This window comes from Elaeis guineensis, chromosome 7 (assembly GCF_000442705.2).
Source record: "Elaeis guineensis isolate ETL-2024a chromosome 7, EG11, whole genome shotgun sequence".
Taxonomy (NCBI): Eukaryota; Viridiplantae; Streptophyta; class Magnoliopsida; order Arecales; family Arecaceae; genus Elaeis; species Elaeis guineensis.
Window position 1 is genome coordinate 61058430 of NC_025999.2, and position 27134 is coordinate 61085563.

The window sequence follows — 27134 nt, forward strand, 5'->3', positions numbered from 1 at the left end:
CAATGTATGATTCAATATATCAGCATTCTAAAAATTTCAAAAGAAATATCAATATTTTTTGGACATCTTCATCGTTATCAATTAGAACTAAGATATACTTACTCTACATTAACTGTTTCGACATATTAGGAGATCTCCATCTCAATTTGATTTTATATTTTTTTCTATTGATAGGAATACTACTGTATAAATGGTCTAATAATTTTTGACGTGATAATGATGAAGATAACCTAACCATCTGGCTCGCAGGCTAAACCCGATTGTACTGCACGCCGACTATACTGCATGCCATCTTCACTATATTCTATTATGCCATCATAATATAATAGTAGACGAACTTGAGTACTAACCATTTTCTCAAAAAATTTTATGATAATATTAAAATTAAAATATTTAGTATTAATAATTATTTTAATAAAAAAATCTAGATTATCTTTGATTAATGTTGAGAAAATCATCAGCATTTAATGAGCAATTTTTTTATTTATTATGAGAAAGTACTTAATATTTAAAATGACTTATACGATAAATGCATCCTATCATCAACTAATAGGTATAGAAGGTCTTATCCCCTTAGTTCTCCTCACACGGCTGAAAATGTGTGAGGAGAACTAAAGAAAAATACTGTCCGAAATTTCTTTCGATCCCTATTATACATTATTTGATTATTGTAATTATCTATAAAATTAATTGTAATTCTTAAACTGTCCAAATTGGACAGTCAATTGACCAATATACATAATTCTCCTATTTGTATAAAAAAAATAAATGTGCGGACGTCTTAGAATATGTATATTAATCAAAAGATGGATTTATGATTATATGCAATGCAAAATTTTTAAAAACAAACGGGTGAGTAGAAAATTACTTTGATAATTTATTTATAAATTAATATTATTTAGATAAAATTACCTTCATTCTATATAATCCATCTATTGTTGAAGGCATAAATTTATAATTTATATAAAAAATTAAAATCATAAAAATTTTCATGATATCTTTGATGGCACTGGAGGAGGGGGTGGGACAGCGTGCTAGGGACCACCGAGAGAAGGAGGGAGGGGGGCAGGGAGGGACGCCAAGAACCACCGAGAGGAGGAGGGAGGGGGGGCGGAGAGGGACGCCAAGGACCACCGAGTAGAGGGAGGGGCATCTGGGACTACCGAGAGGAGGAGGGAGGGGGCGGGGAGGGGCATCGGAGACTGTCGAGAGGAGGGAGGGGCAGTGGTATGCTTGAGAGGAGGGAGGGGGGGGGGGGGGGCGGGCCGAGAGGAAGAGGGGGGTTCTTGCACTAGGGACTGAGAGGGAGAGAGAGGGGGGTTCTCACGTCAGGGATCGAGAGAGAGAGGGAGAGGGAGAGGGGGTTGGATGGGAAGAGGGCTTGGGGGGTCAGATGGGAAGAGGGGCAAGGGGGGTCGGGGATAGGATGGGAAGAGTGGGGGGTGTTGAGGGAAAGAAAGAAGCTCGTAAGGAGTGGGCGGGCGTCGGATTAGAAGCCAATAGGGAGCGGGGTGGGAAGTAGATGGCGTCGGATGAGAAGAAGAAGATAGATGGAATTTATTAAGAGTTTATTTAAAAATGTTATTTTAAATAATATTACCTATCATATATCTGAAAAAAAAAAATGATCAAACAAAAAATATTATTTAGACGATGTTTTAACCTTTTGCATCGTTCAAAGGTCCGACAACTTGATAAAAATATTTTAAATGTATATTGATACGGTAAAGTATTCTTGTGCAACCCATAAAGATGACCGTTCGGTGATGGGCGTGGCTGGAGACAAGGGGCGCGGCCAACGATATCTGACATTGATGGATGGGACGTGTCCGCGATGAGACCTGACACTCATATTTCTCATCTGAAAAGAGCTGCCTATCGCCTGTCTTTCTGCCAGAAAAAGGAAAAAGGCTGCTTATCCCTCGAGTTTTCAAGCTCCACCACGATGGCTCCTTCCCTTCCTATCTTCCCTCTCGTCTCCGCTTCAGCCCAGCATCTTTCTTTTGATTTTACTTCATCTCAACCGTCGGCCAATCAAATCGCATCATCATCGGAGGGAAAGATGCCAATCATCGGAGGGATAAGCAGCGGGTGGATGACACGCCACGCCCACCTCCTCCCTACTGTCCTCGCCGCCACCTCCCGCCGGTCTCTGCCGTCGCCTTCCTCTCTCTCATCACCGGCGTCGGCCTTCCCCTCCAATCTCCCTCCTGTGCTTTCCTTCCCACAGATCTCTCCGAAAAAGAGAGACGCCGACCTCCTTCTTGCTCTCCTCGCCGCCACCTCCCACCGGTCTCCGCGGTCGCCTTCCTCCCCATCGTCACTGGCGTCGGCCTTTCCCTCCGATCTCCCTCAGGTGCTTCTCTTCCTAGAGATCTCCGAAAAACGGAAAGAAATGAAAAGAAAACAAAAGGAAAAGGAAAAAAATCGATCAATCTATGCGGGAAAAGGTATTGCCTTTTAATTTTTCCACCTTTCCTTTGTTTTCATTGATTTTTGGTACGATTTGTGTTTCCTCTGCTTTTTCTGTTCTCCCGAATCTCAATCGGGAAGTTTAGACGACGGCTTGGGGTTTTTCCTGAGCTGAACCCAGAAAGTGGGATTGTTCCTCTTTCTAAGAATTTATCCAATTAGACAAGGGTAGAGGTAGAGAATATAACTTGTCTTTCTTTCATGCGAATCACATGCATTCTCGTCGTTCGGAGAAATGCCGAACTCTAATATTTGTTATGTGTCAAAGCTCCCCTCCACTTACCGCGAACCAAACGAGTCCTTAGGGTCGGTGGCTTGCTGGCTGCTCCGTCGAGCTGCCCCTGTTACGATGCCCTCGGTGGCCGTTGGATCTTTCACTGCTGATTTTGAGATCTGTGCAGATGGATGGATGATGGAGGTTGGAGTGGGTCGACTTCTGTGCGGCGGTGATCCAACGGTGGATTTGCGCGGAGGAAGGTGAATCCTTCTTTCACACGGAAGATACAACCCGAACCCTCTCTGTGTTTGTTTGTGGAGGCAATGATGATGAAAGCTATTCAGACCCTTCAGTGTTTTTTCCTTCTTTTTGGTAACCATTGCTTGGCAGCTTGGATGGTCTGCTCGTCTACAGAACCGCCGCTGCAATGATTCGTCTAAGAAATAGTGCTCTACTTGTTTGTTCCCAACCTTTTCATCTTCTAAGATAAGTATCCTGTGTGCGTTGCGGGAGAGACCCGCCGATCGAGCGGTCTTCCATTGAGGCGCGCTCAACATGACATGGTGAGGTCACATCAGGTGTGGATCCAAGACCACCAATTCGGCCAGCCGCGTGGGTAAAGCCTGCGAAGTGGGAGATATTCGTTCCTCGAGAAAAAACCTGAACATGATTTAACAGCCTGAAGAGCTAGGCCTAACCAACTCACAAATTCCGACTGACTAGCAGACCCAACCTCCATACAAAAGAGGCTCAACCTCCATACAAAAGACATACGAAGGGAAGGGGATCCTAAGGTAAGCAAACATGAGCACTCGAGAGAAGGGCAGGTCCGAAAGGGAGGAGGAAGGAGAACTCTCTCGTCTCTCTCTCTTACTCTCTTTTCTCTTTTCCATTCCCAAAGCTCCGGCTAACTTTAGCATCGGAGGGTCCCCGTCGGAGCACCCCCAGCAAGTGTGGACTTCCTTTCCAAGATCACAGATCTCGGGTGGCGTCCAGCTCCAGGCACATCAGCACGTCTCCGGAGCCTTGCTGCAACACTGTGTATTTCTCTATTCTGTTTTTTTCGAAAGTTTGTTATGTTTATGATTTTTCTATGATAGAGTCATGCAAATATGAAGTGACTTTCCTTAGAGACTTTTTTACTTTTTTTTTTTTTTTACACGGTTTTGTTACATTGATATCTAGCTATTCTTTTTTGTTCTTAAAAAAAAAAAGGTTCGATTTCACAGCCATGACGCCATCCAAAACCCTTTTTTCAGTCTACAGGTCTTTTCTCTGTGAAAGTTAAGATCAAAAGATGGTCGAAAGGCAATGTTATTTTGGAAATGATGCCATAGCAAATCTCAACAGGAATCCCAGGTAACTTATTTTAGACATTACGTTTGAATGCATTCATATCTTTGTCTTGTTCTCTCTTTTCTCGAGGCAATGATGATGAAACCTTGGAGTTGAATAGCGTGAGAAAGGCTTTGTTCATGCATCCACATGACAGTTTAGAAGGTGAAACTTAGCCTAGTGCAAGTATCACACCATGGATTTGGTATCATATTCATATTATCATGAGAATAGAACTCCATAAATGGAAAATTTTGGAGCCAAAGAATAATCTTTTTGATCAGAAATAGCCCAAACCCCACAAAATATCATGCCTCTACCAAGATTAAGCTCTCAAAACCTTAAGGGACCAATTCACACAGCCACAACTCGCACACAATTCCATGTGCTCGAGAAAAAACCCCAATCAGAACCTAAGAAACCCCTCAAATATCCCTCAGATGCTCTCCTTCCTTGCAGATCTCCGACAAAGAGAATGAAATGAAAAGAAAAGAAGCGAAAAGAAAAAAGCATGATCAGACTGTGGGAAAAGGTCTTACCTTTCAATTTTTCCATCTATCCTTTGTTTTTGTTGATTTTTCAATTGGTTTCCCCTGGTTTGCAGCAATGCTCGTTTACAATGGTGGTGGCCAGCTTGGATGGCTGCTGCTTTGCAGGCAACCACTGCTAGTCATTCATTGAGACAAGTGATGTGAGTGCAATATTTGACAGACAAAAAGTGAATCTGAGCCTCATCTTCTCCCCTTCTTTCATTTTTCGGAACTAAGCCCTTGTTCACTTTTCCACTCCTTTTCTAATGTTCACTGTTTTCAAATTTTTCAATGTTCAAAATATTTATCTGAAATGATTTGTAGTTTACTGGTTTCTGTTTCTTCTTTTTTTTTTGATGTCGAAGTTGGATCCTGACTCGACCCGACCCGTTTGCAGCCCCTATGTCATTTGTTGAGGTATGAAAGCTCCAGAGAGAAATAATTCTGGGTTGGTGACTTGGTGCTCCCTGGTGTTGTCCCCTCTTTGTTATAAGCTGAACTAAAATTCTATAGAGTGCCCTCTACGGTGATGGTTGTCTACCAGTTCATGAACTGGAGATCATTCGAACTCGGCTCTTAAACATACCTCTCTATGTGTATGTCTTGCTCTATCTTTTCTCTGGAGGCAGTGATGATGAAGCTCTTTTAGATTCCTCCCTTATTTTTCTTTTGTGACTATTGTGGGGTTGCTTGTATGGTCTGCCACTCCACAGACAACCTCTACAGCCATTTGTGGACAAAGAATGCAGAAGTGGGATGATGGATCAAGGGTAAATATGAGCCTCTCCTACTTCCCCCTATCCTTTTTATGTTCTGAGATCAGCACCCTATTTATTATTTTCGTGTTTTGAAATCATGCAAATCGGGAGTGATCTGTTGAAGTTCTTTTCCTTGAGGAATTTATAATGTTTTTGTAGGGTTTTGTAACAATGATATTTGTCTTCTTTATTTTTCTCAGAATTGTCACTACATTCCAATTGGCATCAAATCCTTTTTTTGAGTATACAAGTCTTTTACTTGCTAACAATTTAAGATAACAAAATGGTTGAAGAGAACCTTAGAAATCATGCCATAACAAATGTCGATGGGAAAGTAGTCTCTAAGGTACTATTCATGAAAGATACGATGTGGCAACAGGTGAAGTGAATATTTTAAAACAACATATAGAAAAGATAAAACTGGAAAAGAAACTTTAGCCTAATCTTATACACACACACACACACACACACACACATATACACACACACACATATATATATATATATATATATATATATATATATATATGTATATATATTGTTGGTGCAAAAATCCGCCTGCGCCGGAGAAGCTGGAGTCGAGGGAGTCGCGGTCGCCGTCGGGACCTGTAAAGGAAGTCTAAACCGGAGGTGGGGTTTCTCCGGCAAGACCCTCCGACGCTCAAGTCAGTTCTCTGCCTCAACAAGAATGGAGTGCTCGAATGAAAAATTTAGCAGAGTTTTTAGGTAAAAGCCTAGAGTTTATGGAATAACGTATCTGGGATCCCCCTTTTTATAAACGGAGGGCTCAACAGACTGATAGCGACGTTCATAACCGTCTCGTAGTGTGCCGCCCACCGTCAGGAGGAATTTATCCCGAGTAGTGGAGTAGACCCGTGGCCCTCACTGCAGCGCGCCACGTGGAGTCTGCTGCAGGGAGTGGAGCGGCGTCCGTTGTCGCGACTTGCCAGCGGATGGAAGAATCGCGCAGTATCCGTTACAGAAGGTGGAGCAGGATCGTGGGCATCATAGCGGTCTGTCCGGGGATAATGGAGCCGCGCGGGATCCGTCGCAGGAAGTGGAGCAGAGTCGTGGCCGTCATAGCGGTCTGTCAGGGGATGATGGAGCTGCGCGGAATCCGTCGTAGGAAGTGGAGCAGGATCGTGGTGGTTGCTGTGTTGCGCCAGAAAGTGCGGATTCGTCGGCTGAAGTTCGGCAGCGGTCGGAGCTGGTGATGGAGCCTGGCTCCCGTAGGAGCCCGGGCGGAGCCCTCCTTGTGATTGAAGTCGTGGGCGGAGCCCGGCTCCCGTAGGAGTCCGGGCGGAGTCCTCCTGCGATTAAAGTCAGGTGTGAAGTCCGGCTCCCGTAGGAGTCCGGACGGAGCTTACCGGTAGTTGAAGTTGGCGACGGAGCCCGACTCCCGCAGGAGTCCGGGCGGAGTCCTCCTTGAGGTCGGAGTCGTGGGCGGAGCCCGGCTCCCGTGGGAGTCCGGGCGGAGTCCCTCTTGCGGTTGAAGTTGTGGGCGGAGCCCGGCTCCCGTAGGAGTCCGGGCGGAGTCCCCTGCAATTAAAGTCAGGTGCGAAGTCCGACTCCCGTAGGAGTCCGGACGGAGCTTACCGACAGTTGAAATTGGCGACGGAGCCCGGCTTCCCAAGGAGTCCGGGCGGAGTCCTCCTTGAGGTCGGAGTCGTGGGCGGAGCCCGGCTTCCGTGGGAGTCCGGGCGGAGTCCTCCTTGAGGTCGGAGTCGTGGGCGGAGTCCGGCTCCCGTGGGAGTCCGGGCGGAGTCCCCATTGCGGTTGAAGTTGTGGGCAGAGCCCGACTCCCGTAGGAGTCTGGGCGGAGTCCCCCTTGCGGTTGAAGTTGTGGGCGGAGCCCGGCTCCCATAGGAGTTCGGGCGGAGTCCCCTGCAATTAAAGTCAGGTGCGAAGTCCGGCTCCCGTAGGAGTCCGGACGGGGCTTACCGGCAGTTGAAGTTGGCGACGGAGCCCGGCTCCCGTAGGAGTTCGGGCGGAGTCCTTGAGGTCGGAGTCGTGGGCGGAGCCCGACTCCCGTAGGAGTCCGGGCGGAGTCCTCTCGGAGTTGAAGTCGTGGGCGGAGCCCGGCTCCCGTGGGAGTCCGGGAGGAGTCCTCCTTGAGGTCGGAGTCGTGGGCGGAGCCCGGCTCCCGTGGGAGTCCGGGCGGAGTCCCCCTTGCGGTTGAAGTTGTGGGCGGAGCCCGGCTCCCGTAGGAGTCCAGGCGGAGTCCCCTGCAATTAAAGTCAGGTGCGAAGTCCGGCTCCCGTAGGAGTCCGGACGGAGCTTACCGGCAGTTGAAGTTGGCGACGGAGCCCGGCTTTTAGGAGTCCAGGCGGAGTCCTTGAGGTCGGAGTCATGGGCGGAGCCCGGCTCCCGTGGGAGTTCGGGCGGAGTCTTTGAGGTCGGAGTCGTGGGCGGAGCCCGGCTCCCGTGGGAGTTCGGGCGGAGTCCCCCTTGCGGTTGAAGTTGTGGGCGGAGCCCGGCTCCCGTAGGAGTCCGGGCGGAGTCCCCTGCAATTAAAGTCAGGTGCGAAGTCCGGCTCCCGTAGGAGTCCGGACGGGGCTTACCGGCAGTTGAAGTTGGTGACGGAGCCCGGCTCCCGTAGGAGTCCGGACGGAGTCCTCTTTGAGGTCGGAGTCGTGGGCGGAGTCCGGCTCCCGTTGGAGTCCGGGCGGAGTCCTCCTTGAGGTCGGAGTCGTGGGCGGAGCCCGGCTCCCGTGGGAGTCCGGGCGGAGTCCCCCTTGCGGTTGAAGTTGTGGGCGGAGCCCGGCTCCCGTAGGAGTCCGGGCGGAGTCCCCTGCAATTAAAGTCAGGTGCGAAGTCCGGCTCCCGTAGGAGTCCGGACGGGGCTTACCGGCAGTTGAAGTTGGCGACGGAGCCCGGCTCCCGTAGGAGTCCGGACGGAGTCCTCCTTGAGGTCGGAGTCGTGGGCGGAGCCCGGCTCTCGTAGGAGTCCGGACGGAGTCCTCCTTGAGGTCGGAGTCGTGGGCGGAGCCCGGCTCTCGTGGGAGTCCGGGCGGAGTCCCCCTTGCGGTTGAAGTTGTGGGCGGAGCCCGGCTCCCGTAGGAGTCCGGGCGGAGTCCTCTCGGAGTTGATCCTGCTGAGAACTCCGGCTGCGGGTATTTTATACCCAATATCAGTCCCCCTACTTCCGAGTTTGAATTTCGAATGAAGTACAGAGAGACTGGCATAGCCGAAGTTGTCCCTTCGAATCCTGCGCACGACCGCCCCCAGATATTTTGGCATTAAATGTGCGCGTGCTGGAGTCTTTTCGAATCGGGGCGATACGAAGGGACTCTTCGAAATTCCTGCCGGTACACTCGCCCAGGTACGGCGCCATAATGGCTTTGCCAATCCGTCAGCCGCTTTTAGCCGCCCGCCGGGGGAGTGGGACACGTGTCGGGCGCGGGCTGGCCTGGGGGATCGCGATCATTATGGCGCCGGATCCCAGGGTCTATTTAAACCCGTCCTTCCACCTTTAGGGGCCCTATTCCGTTCCAGAGTTCTAACAGTGTCTGCTTTCCCTTCGAGAGCCCTGTTTCAGTTGGTATCTTCTCGAGCCATAGGCGCCCTTCAAATCGTCTCTGTCTTCGTCCCTCTGGTCCCTCAGAGCGATCTAGGTTAGTTCCAGCACCTTCATCTTTCTTCCCGCCGCTTAGGGACCTCTTTTTTGCCATTATTTTTTGTATTCCTCCGAGTTAGTTTCCTGTGACCTCTCGCCCCTCATCCTGTCCGTCTTCTTTGGGATCTTTAGAGCCCTCATTCGAAGCTACTCGAAATGTCGTCCGGCTCTTCCGCTCCCTGCAGTTTCGGGAGTTCTTCCACCTCAAACCCCCAGGTCCCTTGCTCTGTAGACGAACCTGCGTCTGGGGCTGGGCTCCGTCCGGTTTTTGCACCGGGCGCCATTCCATGTTCCCTGACTCCGGAGGAACTCCTTCTGATAAGGATTCAGTATGGAGTTCCTCCGGAGTACGACCTGGAGTTGCCTAGCCCTTCTGATCGGGCTAGCACTCTTCCACCCGGTCGTTTTTGCCTGTATCAGGAGGCGTTTCGTGTCGGACTCCGGCTTCCGCTTCCATCCTTTGTTGTCGCCCTCTTCCGCTTCTTAGACATCTCCTTGGCTTCTGTGGCCCCGAATTCTTTTAGGTTTTTGATAGGATTTCTCTCCCTTTGCCACGTAGTCGAGGTCCAATCGTCCCTCCCTGTTTAGGCACTTCTATACTTTCAAGCGCCATCCTTTGGCGAAGGACTGGTGGTACTTCTCCCCCCAGTTCGGCAACAAGGGGTTGCTGAAAGGTGCCCCTTCTTCAATCCACAATTGGAAGGGGAAATACCTCTTCGTCCACTGCCCGACCCTGAGGCTGGGCCTGCCCCCTTGGGGCTCTCTGAGGGATTCTGTCCGTCGGGCCCCCAGCCTGGGGGAGGATGACCTCCAGGCTGCCCGGAAGCTTCTTGCCTATTCCGCTCCTTCCCTTTCCAATCTTCTGAGGGAGCAATTTCTGTTCAACATCGGCCTGAGCCCCCAGGATCCTACGAGTATTTCATCTTTTCCTTTATTTTCTTTTTTCCTGTCTTTCTTCTTTTTCTTTCTTTTTTTTACCTCTTCTTCTTTCTCTCTCTTTTTCTCCTCTCTTTCTTCTTTTCTTCTCTTTCTCTCTTTTTTTTTCGATTTCTGACTCTTGATTGATTGGTTTGCTTCTTTTTCTTCTTTTTTTTTTTATTTTAAGGAATGGACGTCGAAGCAGCGCGGATGCTTGCCAGGGGCCTCAGAGCCCATAAAAGAAAGGGTGTCGCGACCTCCGGATCGGCGAAGAGGGCCAGGGCGGAGGAGTCGAGCTTGGCCGCACCCGTCCAAGCGGCTCCAGCGATTGACATTCCCTCGGATGCCGAGGCAACGGCTCCCCGGACCTCCTCGAGGAGTCCGCCTACTGGGGCCCCCGTTTCGGGGGTCCGCTCCACGGAGGCGCCCGTAGCTGAGAGGGGGAAGAGAAGGAAGTCGGTGGCCCGCAGGGTGAGTAGCCGTCGAACTGCTGCTGACGAGTCCCTCTGCTCCGAAGAGGGGTCGGAGAATCCCTTTAATGACAGGGACTTGATCAGGCGGTTGATCGACGGCTGCATTCTGCCCGACGTCATCGAGAGGATCGACCGCACCGATCCTGAGCAGCGGGCCTGGGACTCTTTGGGGTCCTTCCTTGAGGTAAGCAAATCTTCATTTACCTGGCTATTCGGCCCTTGTTCTGATCCCCTAGCCGTCCTTGCAGATTGAGCACCAGCTCCTCGCCAATATCGAGGTGTTAAACCGTGCGAGGAGGGACATCGTCCAGGTGGAGGAGCGCTGCCGGGTCGAGGTTGCTCGCCTCCAAGAAAAGACGGCCGAAGTAGTCGCCCTCCAAGAGGCCCTGGAAAGAGAGAAACAAGCCCGGGAGGAGGAGAGGCAGACCTTGGAGGAGTCGGCGAGAAAGGCGGAGGCCGAGGTCGCCAACTTGGCCGAGCAGATTCCGGTCCTGGTCTCGGAGGCCAGAGTCCTTGCGGTAGAGGAATTCAAGACCTCCGCGGAGATGAGGGACCTGAACGTCCAATTCGGTCAGGAGGCGTTCATCAAGGGGTTCGAGCTCTGCCAAGAGAAGGTGGCCAGAAAATTTCTGGAGCTCGACCTCAGCTTCCTAGGCGAGGAGTCCGAAGACGAGGTCGGTCCCTCGCCAGCCACCACTGCTATCGCAGCCCCCTTGCCGGGGACGCCGAGTTCTCCAACCCCCGCCCCTGAGGTCTGAGACCTCCGACCTTGTATTTTTATTTCATCGCAATTTTTTTTCCCCTTTTTTTTTTTGTCTTCAAGAATTATCCAATTAATAAAGTTGAATTTTTAGTCACGGATGGCTTCTCCTCCCTCCCCTTCTTCTCTCTGCTTTTCTTCCTGCGATGAGTCGTGCTTTGACGCTTTTACCTTCCGATGGCAATGTCCTGCAGAAGCACTTCTCCTGCCCCCGGGGATCCCGCTGAAGTCGACGATCCAGCGGCTGAAGAAGGAAGTCCTTCACTTGACAAAGAAGTCAAAGAAGATGGAAGGCGAGCTTCGCAGATTGAGAGAAGGTCATTCTGAAGCCACCGCGGAAGCCACCCACTTTCGGAATCTCCACGTGAAGGGGATCATGGAGTATAGCCGTAAGAAGGCGGATTTCGCGAAGGAGCTCGCGGAATGCAAGAAGAGCGCCAGCGACCGAATTTGGACTCAGGCCACCAAGATTAGCGCCCTCAAGGTGGAACTGTCGGCCGCGATGGGGAAGATCGGCCAGCTGGGAGGAAGTTCGTCCCGGCTCTTGGCTCGGGCCGACGGCGACCAGGAGTGGTCGAAGGTCTCCGACCTTCAGCGGCAGCTTCAGGACGTCGAGGTGAGCCACGACATACATCGGGCCAGCTGGCGCAGGCAGGTGGAGGAATATAAAGGGAGACTCAGGGCGGCGACCGACGAAGTCGCCCGTCTCCAGAGGCTGTTGGCTAACAGGGCTCAGCTTACTTCCGTCCGGAATTTTGATGAGCTCCAGTCCCTAAGAGGAACCGTTGAAGGGATTTCTGTCGTCCTCGGGGAAAAGACAGCCGAGCTGCCACAACTGAAGATCCAACTGGCATACGAGCAGCGGGCCGTCGCGGAGGCGAAATCCGAGGTCTTGAGGAAGAGGCGTCGAGAGGCGGAGGCCGAGAGCTAGCGATTTCGTCGGGCGCTCCAGGACGTGCTGCAGAGAAGGGGGGAGCTAGAAGAAGAAATTGAGAATCTAAGGCAGTCCTGGATGAGGGGTGGAGCAGATTACTCTAGGTCGGAGGGAACAGAGCCTCCGTAGAGCTCTTTTCGTCCTTCTGTCTTTTCATGTATATACTTCCTTTTTTGTTGTTTTGCTTTTCTTTCTTTGGCCTTTCGGACTTTGTAGTGTGTATTTCGGAAATGGAATGAAAAGGGTGTTTTGTGTTACCTCGTCCGCGCGTTGTATTAAATTGTCGTCCGTCGAACTTTTCTTGTCGTTCGATTTGTCTGATGTTGACGTCGTTGGGAGACGCCCAGTCGTCGATGCGTTAGCTTGCCTCCCTCGTCGTACATGGCCGCAAGCCCGAGCTTGGCGGTTCGGACTCCGCATTACTTCGGGGACGTCGCTGTCTTCTTGACCTGTGTCGGGAGTCTTCTTAGAGGCCGGGGGTGTTTGGTAGGAACTCCCCGTCTTTGTTGAGACGAGGTTCTTTAGGTCTTTGGTGCGGTTCATCCTTCATCTGTTTCCGTCGTAGTTCGTCACCCTTCCTTTTCAATTTTCCTCTTCTCAGAGTGAGGGCCCTCCCCTCACTTTTTGCGGGGTTGCATAGGAGCGTGGAGGTGCCGCTGAGGGGCTTTTTCCCTTCATCCGATCTTGTTGGGCGGTCGGATTTCGTCACCATCAGGACGAGGTTCTCCTCCCGTTCCCGCGGGGGCACGTAAGGGCCATTGCCAGGGCGGGCGGAGTCTTCCTTGCTGCAGAAGTCGTGGGTGGAGCCCGGCTTCCGTGGGAGTCCGGGCCTTCGACCTTGCTCAAGTCAGGGCGAGGTTCTCCTCCCGTTCCCGACATGGCCGTGGGGGCGCGTTAGGGCGCTGTAAGGCCTCTCTCCCCATCCGGTCTAAAAGAACCGGGCCTTTGACTTTGCTTATGTCAGGACGAGGTCCTCCTCCTGTTCCTGACATGGCTGTGGGGGCGCATTAGGGCGCTGTAAGGCCTCTCCCCCCATTCGGTCTAAAAGAACTGGGCCTTTGACTTTGCTTATGTCAGGACGAGGTCCTCCTCCTGTTCCTGACATGGCTGTGGGGGCATATTAGGGCGCTGTAAGGCCTCTTCCTCCATCCGGTCTAAAAGAACCGGGCCTTTGACTTTGCTCATGTCAGGACGAGGTCCTCCTATTCCTGACATGGCTGTGGGGGCACATTAGGGCGCTGTAAGGCCTCTCCCCCCATCCGGTCTAAAAGAACCGGGCCTTTGACTTTACTCATGTCAGGACGAGGTCCTCCTCCTGTTCCTGACATGGCTGTGGGGGCACATTAGGGCACTGTAAGGCCTCTCCCCCCATCCGGTCTAAATGAACCGGGCCTTTGACTTTGCTCATGTCAGGACGAAGGCGCTGTAAGGCCTCTCCCCCAATCTGATCTCGCGATAATCGGACTTTCATTTTAGGTATGTTAGGACGAGGTTCTCCCCCCGTTTCTAACATAACTTTGTTTTAGGCGTTTGAAGGGGTTATATCCAGTCGTGACAAATCCATGCCAAATGGGAAGAGCACGTCAAGTAGAAAGGAATTTAGATTCAAGGTGAAATCGTAAGTGATACATTTATAGGTTTTTCGAGTTCTACGGTTGCGAGGGGTCTGCTCCTCCTTGAGGCCCTCCGGTGATGGAGTCGATGGTCCCGATGGGAGGCCGGTCTCCGGGTTGCTCCTCCCTTCTTGGTGGTTCAGGTTGCGGAAGGGCCCTTGGCCGATCTCCTCTACTCTCAGGCCTGCGTCGGATGAACCTGTCGAGTCGACCTCGTCGGATGAGCTCCTCGATCTCATCCCGGAGCTGGATGCATTTTTCCGTGTCGTGGCCGTGGTCGCGGTGGTAGAGACAGAACTTGTTGGGGTTGCGCTTCCCGGGGTGCGTGCGCATCCTCTCCGGTCTAGGGAGCTGCTCCCTGACCTCCATCAATACCTGGGCTTTCGAGACGTTGAGGGGGGCGTAGCTGCGGAATCTCCCCGGTGGGGAACCCCGCGATCCGGACTTCTCTGCCTGCGCACCTGGGGTGGAGTATGGGCACGCTTGTGCCCAGGAGGGGATCGAGAACGCGGCCGGGCTTCTCTTGGCCTTTTTTCGATTGCGGGCTTACTCGAGTCTCCCGCCTGCCGCTCCCTCGCTGTCTCTTCATCCTTCATTTTGAAGGCTTCTTCCGCTCGGGCGTATCCTTCAGCCCGAGCCAACAAATCAGCAAAATCCCTGGGGTACTTCTTCTCCAGAGAGAATAAAAGGTCATTCTTCTGAAGGCCACCCTTCAGAGCGGCCATTGCGACTGATTGGTCCAAGTTTCGGACCTCCAGCGCCGCGACGTTGAAACGGTTGATGTAGGCCCGAATGGACTCCCCTTCCCTCTGCTTGATATTGATGAGGGACTCCGAACCCTTCCGGGGGCGCCGGCTGCTGACAAAATGGGCCACAAATTGGTGGCTCATTTGATCGAAGGAAAAGATGGTATCCGGTTTCAAAGCTGAGTACCAGTTCCTCGCCGCTCCCTTCAAGGTGGATGGGAAGGCCCGGCATAGAATGGCGTCGGGAGCACCGTGAAGCAGCATCATCGTCCGGAAGGCCTCCAGATGATCAACCGGGTCCGAAGTCCCGTCGTAGCTTTCGAACTGGGGGAGCTTGAAGTTTGGCGGGATCGGTTCCTGCATGATCATTTGAGAGAAGAGAGGGTCAGTACAAATATCCTCACCATAAGTGGGGGGAGCATGGCGGAGTTCTTCGATCCGCCGGTTCATCTCCTGGAGCCTCCGGTCCAAGAAATCCTCCCGACTTCGAGTCTCGAGGGTCCTCTGGTAGAATGGGGGCAGGGATCTTCCAGGGGTGGAGTCGTGGTCCGATTGAGGGCTCTCCACCCTCGGGTTCGTTTTCCCAGGAAGGATGGGGCGGCTGGCCCAGGTGGCCCGCCTTGCCGCCGGATTCTGGTGTTCCGGGGACACCCTTTCTAGGCATACTGATGTCTGCGGCTGCTGCTGCTGCATAGCCTGCACAGCTTCTGTGAGGCCTCTGACCTGCTGTGCCAGCAGGTCAAACTGCTCCGCGCCGACCGCCGCCGCCGGAGGAGGTTGAGAAACAGGAGGGGAGGTCGGAGCCTGAGATCTGGCCGCGGAGGCCGTAGACCGTCGCGTGGACGCCTTGCGGGGAGGCATCAAGTAAGGATCCCGTGGGGGAAACAAGGAGTGGGTGCCGGAGGAGACGATCGGAGGCGGCTCCGTTGAGCGCTCCTTTAAGAACAAGGGTACTGCGAAGACACAAGGCCCCTTCCTCTAGCGTCAATCTTGTTGGTGCAAAAATCCGCCTGCGCCGGAGAAGCTGGAGTCGAGGGAGTCGCGGTCGCCGCTGGGACTTGCAAAGGAAGTCTAAACCGGAGGTAGGGTTGCTCCGGCAAGACCCTTCGACGCTCAAGTCAGTTCTCTGCCTCAACAAGAATGGAGTGCTCGAACGAAAAATTTAGCAGAGTTTTTAGGTAAAAACCTAGAGCTTATGGAATAACGTATCTGGGATCCCCCTTTTTATAGGCGGAGGGCTCAACAGACTGATAGCGACGTTCATAACCGTCTCGTAGTGGGCCGCCCACCGTCAGGAGGAATTTGTTGCGAGGAGTAGTGGAGTGGGCTCAACAGACTGATAGCGACGTTCATAACCGTCTTGTAGTGGGCCGCCCACCGTCAGGAGGAATTTGTTGCGAGGAGTAGTGGAGTAGACCCGTGGCCCTCACTGCAGCGCGCCACGTGGAGTCTGCTGCAGGGAGTGGAGCGGCGTCCGTTGTCGCGACTTGCCAGCGGATGGAAGAATCGCGCAGTATTCGTTACAGAAGGTGGAGCAGGATCGTGGGCATCATAGCGGTCTGCCCGGGGATAATGGAGCCACGCGGGATTCGTTGCAGGAAGTGGAGCAGAGTCGTGGCCGTCATAGCGGTCTGTCAGGGGATGATGGAGCTGCGTGGAATCCGTCGCAAGAAGTGGAGCAGGATCGTGGTGGTTGCTGTGTTGCGCCAGAAAGTGCGGATTCGTCGGCTGAAGTTCGACAGCGGTCGGAGCTGGTGACGGAGCCTGGCTCCCGTAGGAGCCCGAGCGGAGCCCTCCTTGTGATTGAAGTCGTGGGCGGAGCCCGGCTCCCGTAGGAGTCCGGGCGGAGTCCTCCTGCGATTAAAGTCAGGTGCGAAGTCCGGCTCCCGTAGGAGTCCGGACGGAGCTTACCGGCAGTTGAAGTTGGCGACGGAGCCCGGCTCCCGCAGGAGTCCGGGCGGAGTCCTCCTTGAGGTCGGAGTCGTGGGCGGAGCCCGGCTCCCGTGGGAGTCCGGGCAGAGTCCCCCTTGCGGTTGAAGTTGTGGGCGGAGTCCCCTGTAATTAAAGTCAGGTGCGAAGTCCGGCTCCCGTAGGAGTCCGGACGGAGCTTACCGGCAGTTGAAGTTGGCGACGGAGCCCGGCTCCCGTAGGAGTCCGGGCGGAGTCCTCCTTGAGGTCGAAGTCGTGGGCGGAGCCCGGCTCCCGTGGGAGTCCGGGCGGAGTCCTCCTTGAGGTCGGAGTCGTGGGCGGAGCTCGGCTCCCGTGGGAGTCCGGGCGGAGTCCCCCTTGCAGTTGAAGTTGTGGGCGGAGCCCGACTCCCGTAGGAGTCCGGGCGGAGTCCCCTGCAATTAAAGTCAGGTGCGAAGTCCGGCTCCCGTAGGAGTCCGGACGGAGCTTACCGGCAGTTGAAGTTGGCGACGGTGCCCGGCTCCCGTAGAAGTCCGGGCGGAGTCCTCCTTGAGGTCGGAGTCGTGGGCGGAGCCCGGCTCCCGTGGGAGTCCGGGCGGAGCCCGGCTCCCGTGGGAGTCCGGGCGGAGCCCGGCTCCCGTGGGAGTCCGGGCGGAGCCCGGCTCCCGTGGGAGTCCGGGCGGAGTCCTCCTTGAGGTTGGAGTCGTGGGTGGAGCCCGGCTCCCTTGGGAGTCCGGGCGGAGTCCCCCTTGCGGTTGAAGTTGTGGGCGGAGCCCGGCTCCCGTAGGAGTCCGGGCGGAGTCTTCTCGGAGTTGATCCTGCTGAAAACTCCGGCTGTGGGTATTTTATACCCAACATATATTAAACGGAGGCCTTTGCGTTGGCAGGGCCTCCATTGGACACGTGTGGTTCTGGGAAAAGGAAGAGGGAGCCACATGGAAAAAAAGCCATCGTCTAAGCTTTCTTGTTCGGCTGCTTCGTCTACTTCAAGCCTCCCACCTGATTGAGGGCCAAGGCGGTAGTGGGGCCGATGCCATTCGTCATGGTGCATGGCAAGGGATTCTTCCAAGAGACAAATGCGAGGGCAGACTTAAACGAGCGGTTCAATGAGGCAACGTCGAGTGATGCGTGGCTAGTGATGGAGGTGGCGCTTCTGCGGCGGTAATGGGAGGTGCTTCGTGGTGTGCGGTTGGTGGTGGACGTGGGTGGGGGATGGGCATGCTGGCAAAGGCGATCGCCAAGGCGTTGCCTGAGGTGATCGGAGGAGTATAGAAAAAGGGAGAAGCCAAAGAGGAGGTGATCGGATCGAGGCATTGGTGTAGCGAACGAGATCGAGCAAGCATTGGCCATGGTGGAGTACAAGAGGAGGGAGAAGCCGAAGAGGTGGTGATCGGATCGAGTTATTGGTCCGATAAAGGAGATCGAGCAAGCATCGGCCATGGCGAAGTACAGAAGGAGGGAAAGCCAAAGAGGAGATCGAGGCATTGGTCTGACAAAGGAGATCGAGCAAGCATCGGCCATGATGTAGGAATTGGGAGAAGAGAGTAAGTGTGGATATTTATACATAAAAGACACTCTGGAGCAGTCAAATTGAAGGAAAATTTTTTCGTTTAATGCATGAAGATTGGTGTTGAGTCATCCGGGTTTGATGGGAATGGATGGCTGGATGCTGATGGTCATGGGAAAGCACCAACCTAGTAGCTTCATTTATTATAATCTTTTTATAGGCGAACAAAATAATATCTGCGAGGAGAGCCGAGATGGGAACCGGGTCAAAGGAATCATTGATGATTATTAGTTGTTCGGGCATATTCCCTCTTCCCGATGGCACGATCAGCAAGCGCCAACTCTCTCTCAGTGGAACCAACGACATGCTCTTGCTCCTTACATCCTCTCACCCCTCTCTCTCTCAAACACATTCTTAGAAAAGGAGCAATAGCGGGGAAAAAGGATAATGGAATGAACATAGATATCTTGAGCTAGAGGAAGAAGGAAAAACACCATCATTCATTAGAAGGTATGTAGCCTCCACCTCCATCCATAGTTACGAAGGTACCTCTTGAGCTGGAGGTCTCTACAAATGAAAAGAGAAACAGGAGGAGATCACCGACGTGTTATGTGATTCTTCCACACACAGCTTAGATATATACACATATCCCATGCATCACATGGGGTTATAGGCTAGTTAAGCTGAATTTTGCAAACCCTAAACTTAATTGTGCAAACCCTAAACTTAATTGTTATGGTGCTGGTGCATCCTTCTTCTGTATTCAGTTCAACAAGTAGTCTGGAAATGGATAGCCAGGATTCTTAAGAAGCTCTTTGGGAAGAGGCCGTGTGCTCATTATAACATTATAAGATCAGTGCTTGAGATACTAGTATTTTGTTCCTATTCGGGCTCTGAACCTAATGCTTATTTGGGGATTTACTTTTATTTAATCATGATGTTGCTTTTTTTCTTTATCTTTCAAGAATTTTTTATTTCTGCTACCACTCAAATAGCAAAAAAAATATTTTTTTTGTACAGTAAAAGAAACCTAATTATTCATGAAAATTTCAGATCGCAAGTTATCTGGAACAAAAAGCATTTATTAATTCATGTCAAGCAATAGTATTATAGTACATAAAAACAACAAATTTCAACAACAAAGTATTCATCCATGTATTTTAATAGTAAAAATATGGCAATAATGCGATCTATATAGTTTTACAAAATAGAAATACTAAAACTAAGGAAAGAAAGCTAAATCTGATTAAATATGAAGTTTCATTAACCATGAATATTAAAAATAACTCAAATATGAACCATATTTAGATGGTTCTTGTGTCTATGTAGCATATGCAATTCATCAAAGATTGGGATGGTCGAGATCAGCAAGAATCTATCCGTAGGAGACGAGATGTGCGGTCAATGAGACCTGACATCGATGATGGGACGTGTTGGGTCTTCTAAGTTATAATTGTGTATTTGAAAAGAGCTGCCTTTCTCTTGATTCTGAAGCTCCACCTCTCCCAAATTAGGGAAAAAAAGACAAATGCAGGGACCTATTGGCACATTTCTTCTATTGCAATTTGTAAAGTCCATTCTTTTCTCAAATATAACTGTTGATATTGGTCAGTAATTGTTTGTGAAAAATTTGTTATTTCATATCAATGATAATTTTATGTTTTAAGTTAAAAAAGGCGTTTTCCTCTAAATGGTGAAAAAGGCTGACTATTAATAGAAATCTTCTTCTTGGCCTCTTCCTTTCTCCTTTCCCTCCCTGTGACATGCAGTTTTTGTTTTAATATTTCAGGCGTGGTTCTTTTCCATTGTACAGTGAGAGAGCTCTTTTTCGAGAGGTTAGATGTTTTCTTCTTTGTTTAGTTTACTCTGTTTATCATGTCTGTATGTTGGTTTGTGATATTATTTTCTAGTAAATTGCTCAATACATGTTTATACTGGACCAAAGAAAGAACATTCCTGAATATGCAAGTGGTAACTTGGATGGCCTGTCGATCAAGAGGCAACCAGTTGTAACAGGATTGTTCAATTGTACTTTATGGAAGCCACATGGCGTCACTCTTTTAGCAAACTCCACTTGGGTTACCCTCACAATGCTCCTTCCCTTTCTGCTTTCCCTCTTGTCCTTGCTAGCTCTTTTGCTTTTGCTCTATCTCAATCATCAGCCAATCAAACTCAATGGATCACCAATCTATCTTTCAGGACCGTAGTATCCATTCTCATCATTGGACGAAATGCCTAACTATACTAGTTTGTTGAGGTATGAAAGCTTGAAATAAATATAGGATCAGTGGCTCGGTTGGTGCCCCTCGAGGGGGTTCAAGTTGTATCTTTCAGGCAAAAAAGAGAGTTCGAAGTGCTTTGAGATCTATCTTCATGTCACAAAAAAAAAAGATCAATCATTCTTTCATGCGAAAGATACAACCCGAGCCCCCAGGCTGCCCCATGTTACGTTGCTCATGCCTTCACACCCATCTAGGGATGAAACCAGATGAGACACATATTGGATACCTGTATATCCACATCCATATTTGTTTTATTTGATGAATATAGATATGGATACAGATGTTAGTTGGATGCAACAAATTCATACCTATATGTCTTTTAGATGGATATGGTACAAATTGGATACGAAAAGTATGGATATAAATATGGATATAAGTTGGATAATTAAGACTTATGACTATAAAATCAATATTATTGCTAAGTGGATAATAAATCAAATTAATAGCATGTTAATGCGGTTATATATTTTTCGGGAAAGTTTATGAGTGTTATATAAAATTAAATAGGGTTATAGATATAATTGGATATTTGGATACAAATTTGATAGTTGTCTATTCATATCCATATCTGTTATTCTTTGATGGATATAGATACGGATATCAATCGGATGGCCTAATTGATATCCATATCCAAATAGAATTTATATCCATATCCAAATAGATTCGGATATGAAAACAGCTCTGGAAGGATATTATCCAATCCACTTTCACCCCTATGTCCAGGGGTTGTTGGATCATCCATTGCTTGCTTTGAGATCTTCATGGTGGGTGATCTGACGGTGGATTTATGCCAAGGTAGGGGAATCCTTATTTCATGTGAAAGATCAAACCCTAATCCTTCTGTCTGTGTGTAGGCAGTGATGATGAAAGCTCTTTAGACCCCTTGTGTATGTATGTATGTATGTATCTATGATGTATGTCGCGCGCGTGCGCAAGCTTGACTTGACTTCACTTTGATGAATCGTCACCATATTGGCCATTGTTTTCGCCCATGCAGCAATGCTCGTTTACAATGGTGGCAGTCTGCTTGGATGGTCTGCTGCTTTGCAGGCAACCACTGCAAGCAATTCATTCATAAAAGTGATGTGACTGCAATATTTGATGGACCAAGATTGACTCTGAGCCTCTGCTTCTCCCCTTCTTTCTCCTTTAGGAACTAAGCCCTTGCTTGCTTTTCCACTCCTTTTTCAGAATTTTCATTGTTTTTAATTTTTCAATGTTCAGATTATTTATCTGAAATGATTTGTAGCTTATTGGTTTCTGTTTCTTCTTTTTCTTGACGTTGAAGTTGGATCCTAACTCAACTCATTTGCAGCCCTTATGTCATTTGTTGAGGCATGAAAGCTCCAGGGAGAAATAAATGAGGGTTGGTGACTTGGTGCTCCCCTGAGTTGCCCCCTCGTTGTTGTAATATGAGCAAAAATTCTGTAGAGTGCCCTCCATGGTGATGGTCATCTCTCAGGTGATTCAACTGTGGATTCGTGTGGAGGAAGATGAATCCTTCTTTCGCACAAAAGATACAACCCGAACCCTCTTTGTGTTTGTGGAGGCAATGATGATGAAAGCTCTTCAGACCCCTCTGGTGTTTTTTTTTTTTTTTTTCACCTTTGTGGTAACCATTGCTTGGCAGCTTGGATGGTCTGTTGGTCTACAACAGACAACCGCTGCTGCAATGAGTCTTTTGAGAAATAGTGCAGGAGGAAAGATGGATCAAAGGTGAGTCTGAACCTCTACTTGCTTTTTCCCATCCTTTTCATCTTCTAATATAAGTATTGTGTTTATCTCTATTCTGTTTTTCTGAAATTTTGTTATGTTTATGATTTTTCGATGATAAAGTTATGCAAATATGAAGTAACTTCCTTTAGAGTTTTTTACATTTTTTTACAGGGTTTTTACTTTGATATTTAGCTTTTCTTTTCTGTTTTGAAAAAAGGTTCAATTTCACTGCCACCCAAAATGATCAGAAATTCCCTTTTTTCAGTATTCAAGTCTTTTCTCTGAAAATTAGGATCGAAGATGGTTGAAAGACTGTTATTTTGGAAATCATTTCATAGCAAATTGTTTTCCAGTTCCACAAGATTCTAACCTAAAACATAGAATGAAATAAATAAATAAATAAATAAAATAATTACTAACATGCCATGCTGATTTTGTGATGACAATTTATTAAAGCCACACCTACAGATTTTGATGTCCATAGCTACTGCTAACCGTTAGAAACACAGAATTTAGAGAACTATTTTGTTTTCTTTGATTCCCATTTGTAATGAGTGATATATACATCAAAAAGAAGTGAAGAAATTGTTTTTTTTTTTAACTAATTACAAGTTAAAATTACACCAGCCACCTCAATCAAACATTGGCTTCTCTGATTCAGAGCATAATTCCTATCCAACCTTTCAAAACAATTAGACCACCTCCTAACTTACAAAGCTAATGTTCAGAAAGTAAGGAAAAGGACATGTTAAACCATGAGCCTTGAGTCTCTGTCTCTGTCATTCTGTGGTGGCCGGTGCAAGCTATGATGAGACGCATTTGGACCTTGGAGTTGAATAGCATGAGAAAGGCCTTGTTCATGCATCCACATGACAATTCAGAAAGATGGAACTGAGCCTAGTGCAAGTCTCACATCATGGGCTTGGTATCATATTCATATTATCTTGAGATCAGAACTCCTTAAATTGAAAATTTTGGAGCCAAAGAAGAATCCTTTGGATCAAAAATCCCCCAAGCCCCACAAAATATCATGATTCTACCAAGATTTAACTCTCAAAACCTCAGGGGACCAACTCACACCGTCACAACTCGCACAAAATCCCATATGTTTGAGAAAAAACCCAATTGGAACCAAAGAAACCCCTCTGATCTTGCTCAGGTGCTCTCCTTTTCCACAGATGTCTGAAAAAGAGAATGAAATGAAAGGGGAAAAAAGATCAATCTATGTGGGAAAAGGTCTAACCTTTTAATTTTTCCATATTTCCTTTGTTTTTGTTGATTTTTCCTATGTTTTCCCCTGATTTTTCGTCTGAGTCACAATTGGGTGGGAGGCTTGGAGTGGCTGAATAGGGAAGCTTAGACAATGGCTAGGGTTTTGTGTTCGGTGTTTATAAATAAGAGTTTAAAGGGTATAAATATATTGTCAATCAATTTAAAAACAATTGTTAACTGTAGCTTATTTGTTGAGGTTTTGGGTTGGCCATCTAAAGACTTGGAGTTCAAATCCTTTCATTCTTCTATTATGTATATATTTTATAGGGTTAAAAGTGGAGAATCCAGAGGCAGTGATGATGAACCTACCAGCTATGTGATGGTAGAGCATATATGTATGTATGTATGTATGTATGTATAGAGAGAGAGAGAGAAAGAGGGAAAGGGAGAGAGCTCGACTTGGCTCCACTTGAGTGGATGTTCACCATATTGGCCATTGCTTTTCCCATGCAGCAATGCTCGTTTACAATGGTGGCAGGCAGCTTGGACGGTCTGCTGCTTTGCAGGCAACCAGCGGCAAGCCATGCATTGAGAAAAGTGATGTGACTGCAATATCTGACAGGCCAAAAGTTAATCTGAGCCTCTGCTCCTTCCTATCTTTCTTCTTTTAGAACTAAGCCCTTGTTCACGTATCCACTGCTTTTTCAGAATTTTCTTTTCTTTTTTTTTTTATGTTTCAATGTTCAAAATGTTTATCTGAATTGATTTGTAGTTTATTGGTTTCTATTTGTTTTCTTGACGTCAAAGTTGGATCCTGACTCAACCTGATCCATTTGTAGCCTTTATGTCATTTGTTGAGGTATGAAAGCTCCAGGGAGAAATGAATAAGGGTTGGTGACTTGGTGCTCCCCCAAGTTGGCGAGCCTCCATATTTCATGCACAAAGTGCAATTGGACCGCGCAAAATCCCATGGTGCATAACATGCCATGTTACCCTTTGTATTTCATCAATTTCTGATTGCACGCTATCCACTGTGCATATGCTCTGGGATTTGCTCCGATTCACTTCAATCTGGTGCATGCAATAATCTCTCCCCGAGTTGCCCCTTTCTTTGTTATAAGATGAACAAAAATTCTACAGAGTGCCTTCCACATGTCTGAACTCGGCGCTTAAATCCCATACCTCTCTCTATATCTGACTTGCTCTATCTTTTCTCTGGAGGCAATGATGATGAAGCTCTTGTAGATTCCTCCATTATTTTTCTTTTCTGACTATTGTGAGGTAGCTTGTATGGTCTGCCACTCCACAGACAGCCTCTACAGCCATTTGTGGATGAAGAATGCAGAAGTGGGTGATGGTATGAAAATGAATCTGAGCCTCTCCCCACTTGTCTCTGTCCTTTTTATGTTCTGAGATAGGTACCTTGTTTATTATTCTGTTCTTTATTTTTAAGATAATACTTGTGATATTTGTGATTTGAAATCATGCAAATCAGAAGTGTTCTGTTGAAGTTTTTTTGCTCAAGGAATTTATAATGTTTTTGTAGGGTTTTGTCACAATGATATTTGTCGTCTTTGTTTTTTTCAGAATTGTCACTATCATCCAGATGGCAACAAATCCTCTTTTTTGGGCATACAAGTCTTTTACTTGATTCATGCTTGTCTCAAGTTGAAGCTAGATACATGCTCAAGCTGCTTGATTCATTGGACAGCCTGTTTTCAGCCCAATATTTTGCTTAGCTAAGAGGCTCGATGAAGGGAACCAGGAAGAGTTGCTCGGTTGGTGCTCTGGTGCTACCAAGAGCTGCCCTCTTCCACAATATGACATGGCTGTTATTTAAGACCTCTCTGTTTTGGATGCATTCTTCTCTTTATCTTGCTGTGTCTTTTCTTTTGAGGCGATGAGGAATTCTCTTTTTGACTTCTCTCTCTGTTTTCCTTTTGTGACAGCGCGTCGCAGTTGGGATGGTCTATTTCTTCATGGACAACTGCTGCAGTCACTTGTTGAGAGGATTGCAGCAAAGGATGTGAGGATCCATGCAGGTGTTTGTTTAGTTCCACATCGATTGTGTCTAGGAGGTCATAGCAGGGCAAGGACATTAATTCATAACCTTCTGGCTAGATCATAGCAGGGCAAGGACATTAATTCATAACCTTCTGGCTAGATCATTTTGGGTGAGGTTTTTGGTCATTACAAAAGATGAATGATGGATCAAAGGCGAATCTGAGCCTCTCTATGTTTCTTCAGTTTTCAAAGAGAACGTCCCTTGTTTTGTAGTTCATTCATTTCCAACACTTGTTCGTCTATGATTCTTCTGTGTTTAAATCTTTCAAATTTGGAGTGATCTCTAGAAATGTTTCCTTTAGGTTTTTTTCATTTTTGCAGGTTTTCTTAAATTATTTATATCATTTTCTCCAATAAAGGTTAATTTTCATTACCATTCCAGTGACACCACATTCTCTATTTTCTTGGGTATAGGAATCTTCTGATTTGTGAAAATTTAAGATCACAAACTGGTTGAAAGATAAAATATTACAAATCTCGATAGTTGAAAAGAGAAATACATTTCAACCAGTAAATATTATAAACAAAAGATGAAATGACTGAAACAAGGAAATATATGTGATGTGTAATTAATCTGAATTTTTGTAAAACCTTAACTACTTACTTGGTAGTGCATTTGCCGGGGGGCCGTGTGATATTGTTATGAACAGAAATGAAGATTCTGATACACAGTTCTTGTCATACGTAGCAGAACAAGATTTTGGCACATGATTCTCATTCATATCTCCTCAGCTCTTTAGATAATCTCCCATATGATTCTTGGCAGATGAAGATTTTGGCACATGATTCTTGTGCATGTATCTCCATATCTTATCAGATGATCCTGCACGTGATTCATGGATAGGTCATACATCATGCATGATTCTTGGATATGTCATACAAAGCACTGAAGCAGTGAATCCTAGGATATGGAGGGGGCTACTGAGTTGAGAGAGAGCAAAGAAGGCTATGGAGAAGGATGGCTTGATACCATGAAGAAAATAAGACATTAGGGGTTTAAGTGTAATGTGGCGTTATACTATATTTTATACTATATTGTAGGGGTGCAAAGATAATCTCTAAAATACAAAGTTATGGTAAGTGAATCAATCATTAATCATCAACCTAGGAATTACTGCTATGTATAATTTGTTCAAGCATGTGAAGAAAGCATGTGTACTAAAATCTTCATATGATCTGTACGAGGTTTATCCAAAAGCTATAAAAATGCATATACAAGATTTATGTGCCAAAATTTTCGTCTGCCATATATGACCTGTCCAAGAATCATGTGCAAGGTTATTTGATGAGATATTTATGAGAATTATATGTCAGAATCTTTGATATGCTAGACAAAATCATATGCCAAAGTTCTATTTCCATTCATGACTTCATCACCATGCGTTCGTTTCCTTTCCTAGCATCTACTAGGCAATGGATGATAGCAAGCCAAAACATTGCATCTCGAAAGAGTTGCCTGCCTCTTGATTTTCAAACTATGAAAGTTGATTAAAAACTTATTAGGAATTGATAAGGGAAAGACTAATTACGATAAGGTAAGGAGGCCGGTGCTATTGCTGTTGACTGTCTCGGGTTGTTTAGTTGACAAGCTTTATTAAAATTGTTAAATGAAAAGACCCAAAATGAATGTGTTTTACAAAAACGAAAAAGGTTATTTTGGTTCTTGTCCTTACAACCCATCCTGATTGGTTCTTTTCAGTAAAACCTGTCTTGCCAAAATGACAAGATATAAAAATCTAAACAAATTGAGTTTTATGAAAGAGGGGTCTCCCCCTGTTGTTCTTAACCTGTTTCACTGAAAATCATGTTTTTTTGATACCTGTTTTAGCAAACTTCGTTGGCAACCATGGTGATCACCTTGATGGCCCTTATGGATATTTGTTTTGCTGAAAATGTGTTCTTCAACGGCCCTTCTGCTTCTCCCTAGGGCCCAAGGTGTATGTCTCCATGGAAATGTTAGATTGTACCTGTATTAGCACATCTAATATATATATATATATATATTGTTGTAGAACAATAAAATATATAATGAAAGGAGAAAACCACAATGAGAAAACAAGAGAGAGAGAGAGA

General features: G+C 47.8%; 1 protein-coding gene across 50 annotated transcripts; it reads left to right on the forward strand.

Moving 5' to 3' along the window:
- Nucleotides 1–1758: 1758 nt before the first annotated feature.
- Nucleotides 1759–25331, forward strand: LOC105049634 (uncharacterized). 50 transcript variants are annotated; one of them, XR_012142783.1, is made up of 10 exons: nt 1766–2450; nt 2874–2949; nt 3080–3730; nt 3949–4048; nt 4484–4556; nt 4629–4715; nt 4920–5324; nt 19577–19622; nt 21385–21785; nt 24585–25331. XR_012142783.1 is itself a non-coding variant. In XM_073260929.1 (3 exons), exons 1-3 carry the CDS (start codon nt 1835–1837, stop codon nt 25002–25004), a joined length of 720 nt encoding a protein of 239 aa, XP_073117030.1. In that variant the 5' UTR covers nt 1768–1834; the 3' UTR covers nt 25005–25331. The 50 variants fall into 50 exon arrangements, 4 of the variants coding, with proteins under 4 accessions (XP_073117030.1, XP_029121797.1, XP_019707913.1 ...); XR_012142786.1 differs by having other exon boundaries at nt 4952–5324; XR_012142806.1 differs by having other exon boundaries at nt 5268–5324.
- Nucleotides 25332–27134: the final 1803 nt, after the last annotated feature.

Bases quoted from the DNA above. Each gene is read 5' to 3' on its own strand.
- LOC105049634 (XM_029265963.2), top strand. From the start codon at position 1,835: ATGAGACCTGACACTCATATTTCTCATCTGAAAAGAGCTGCCTATCGC. The intron at 2,451-24,584 runs GTATTGCCTTTT...TGTTTTTTTCAG, and splicing joins ATCAATCTATGCGGGAAAAG to AATTGTCACTATCATCCAGA.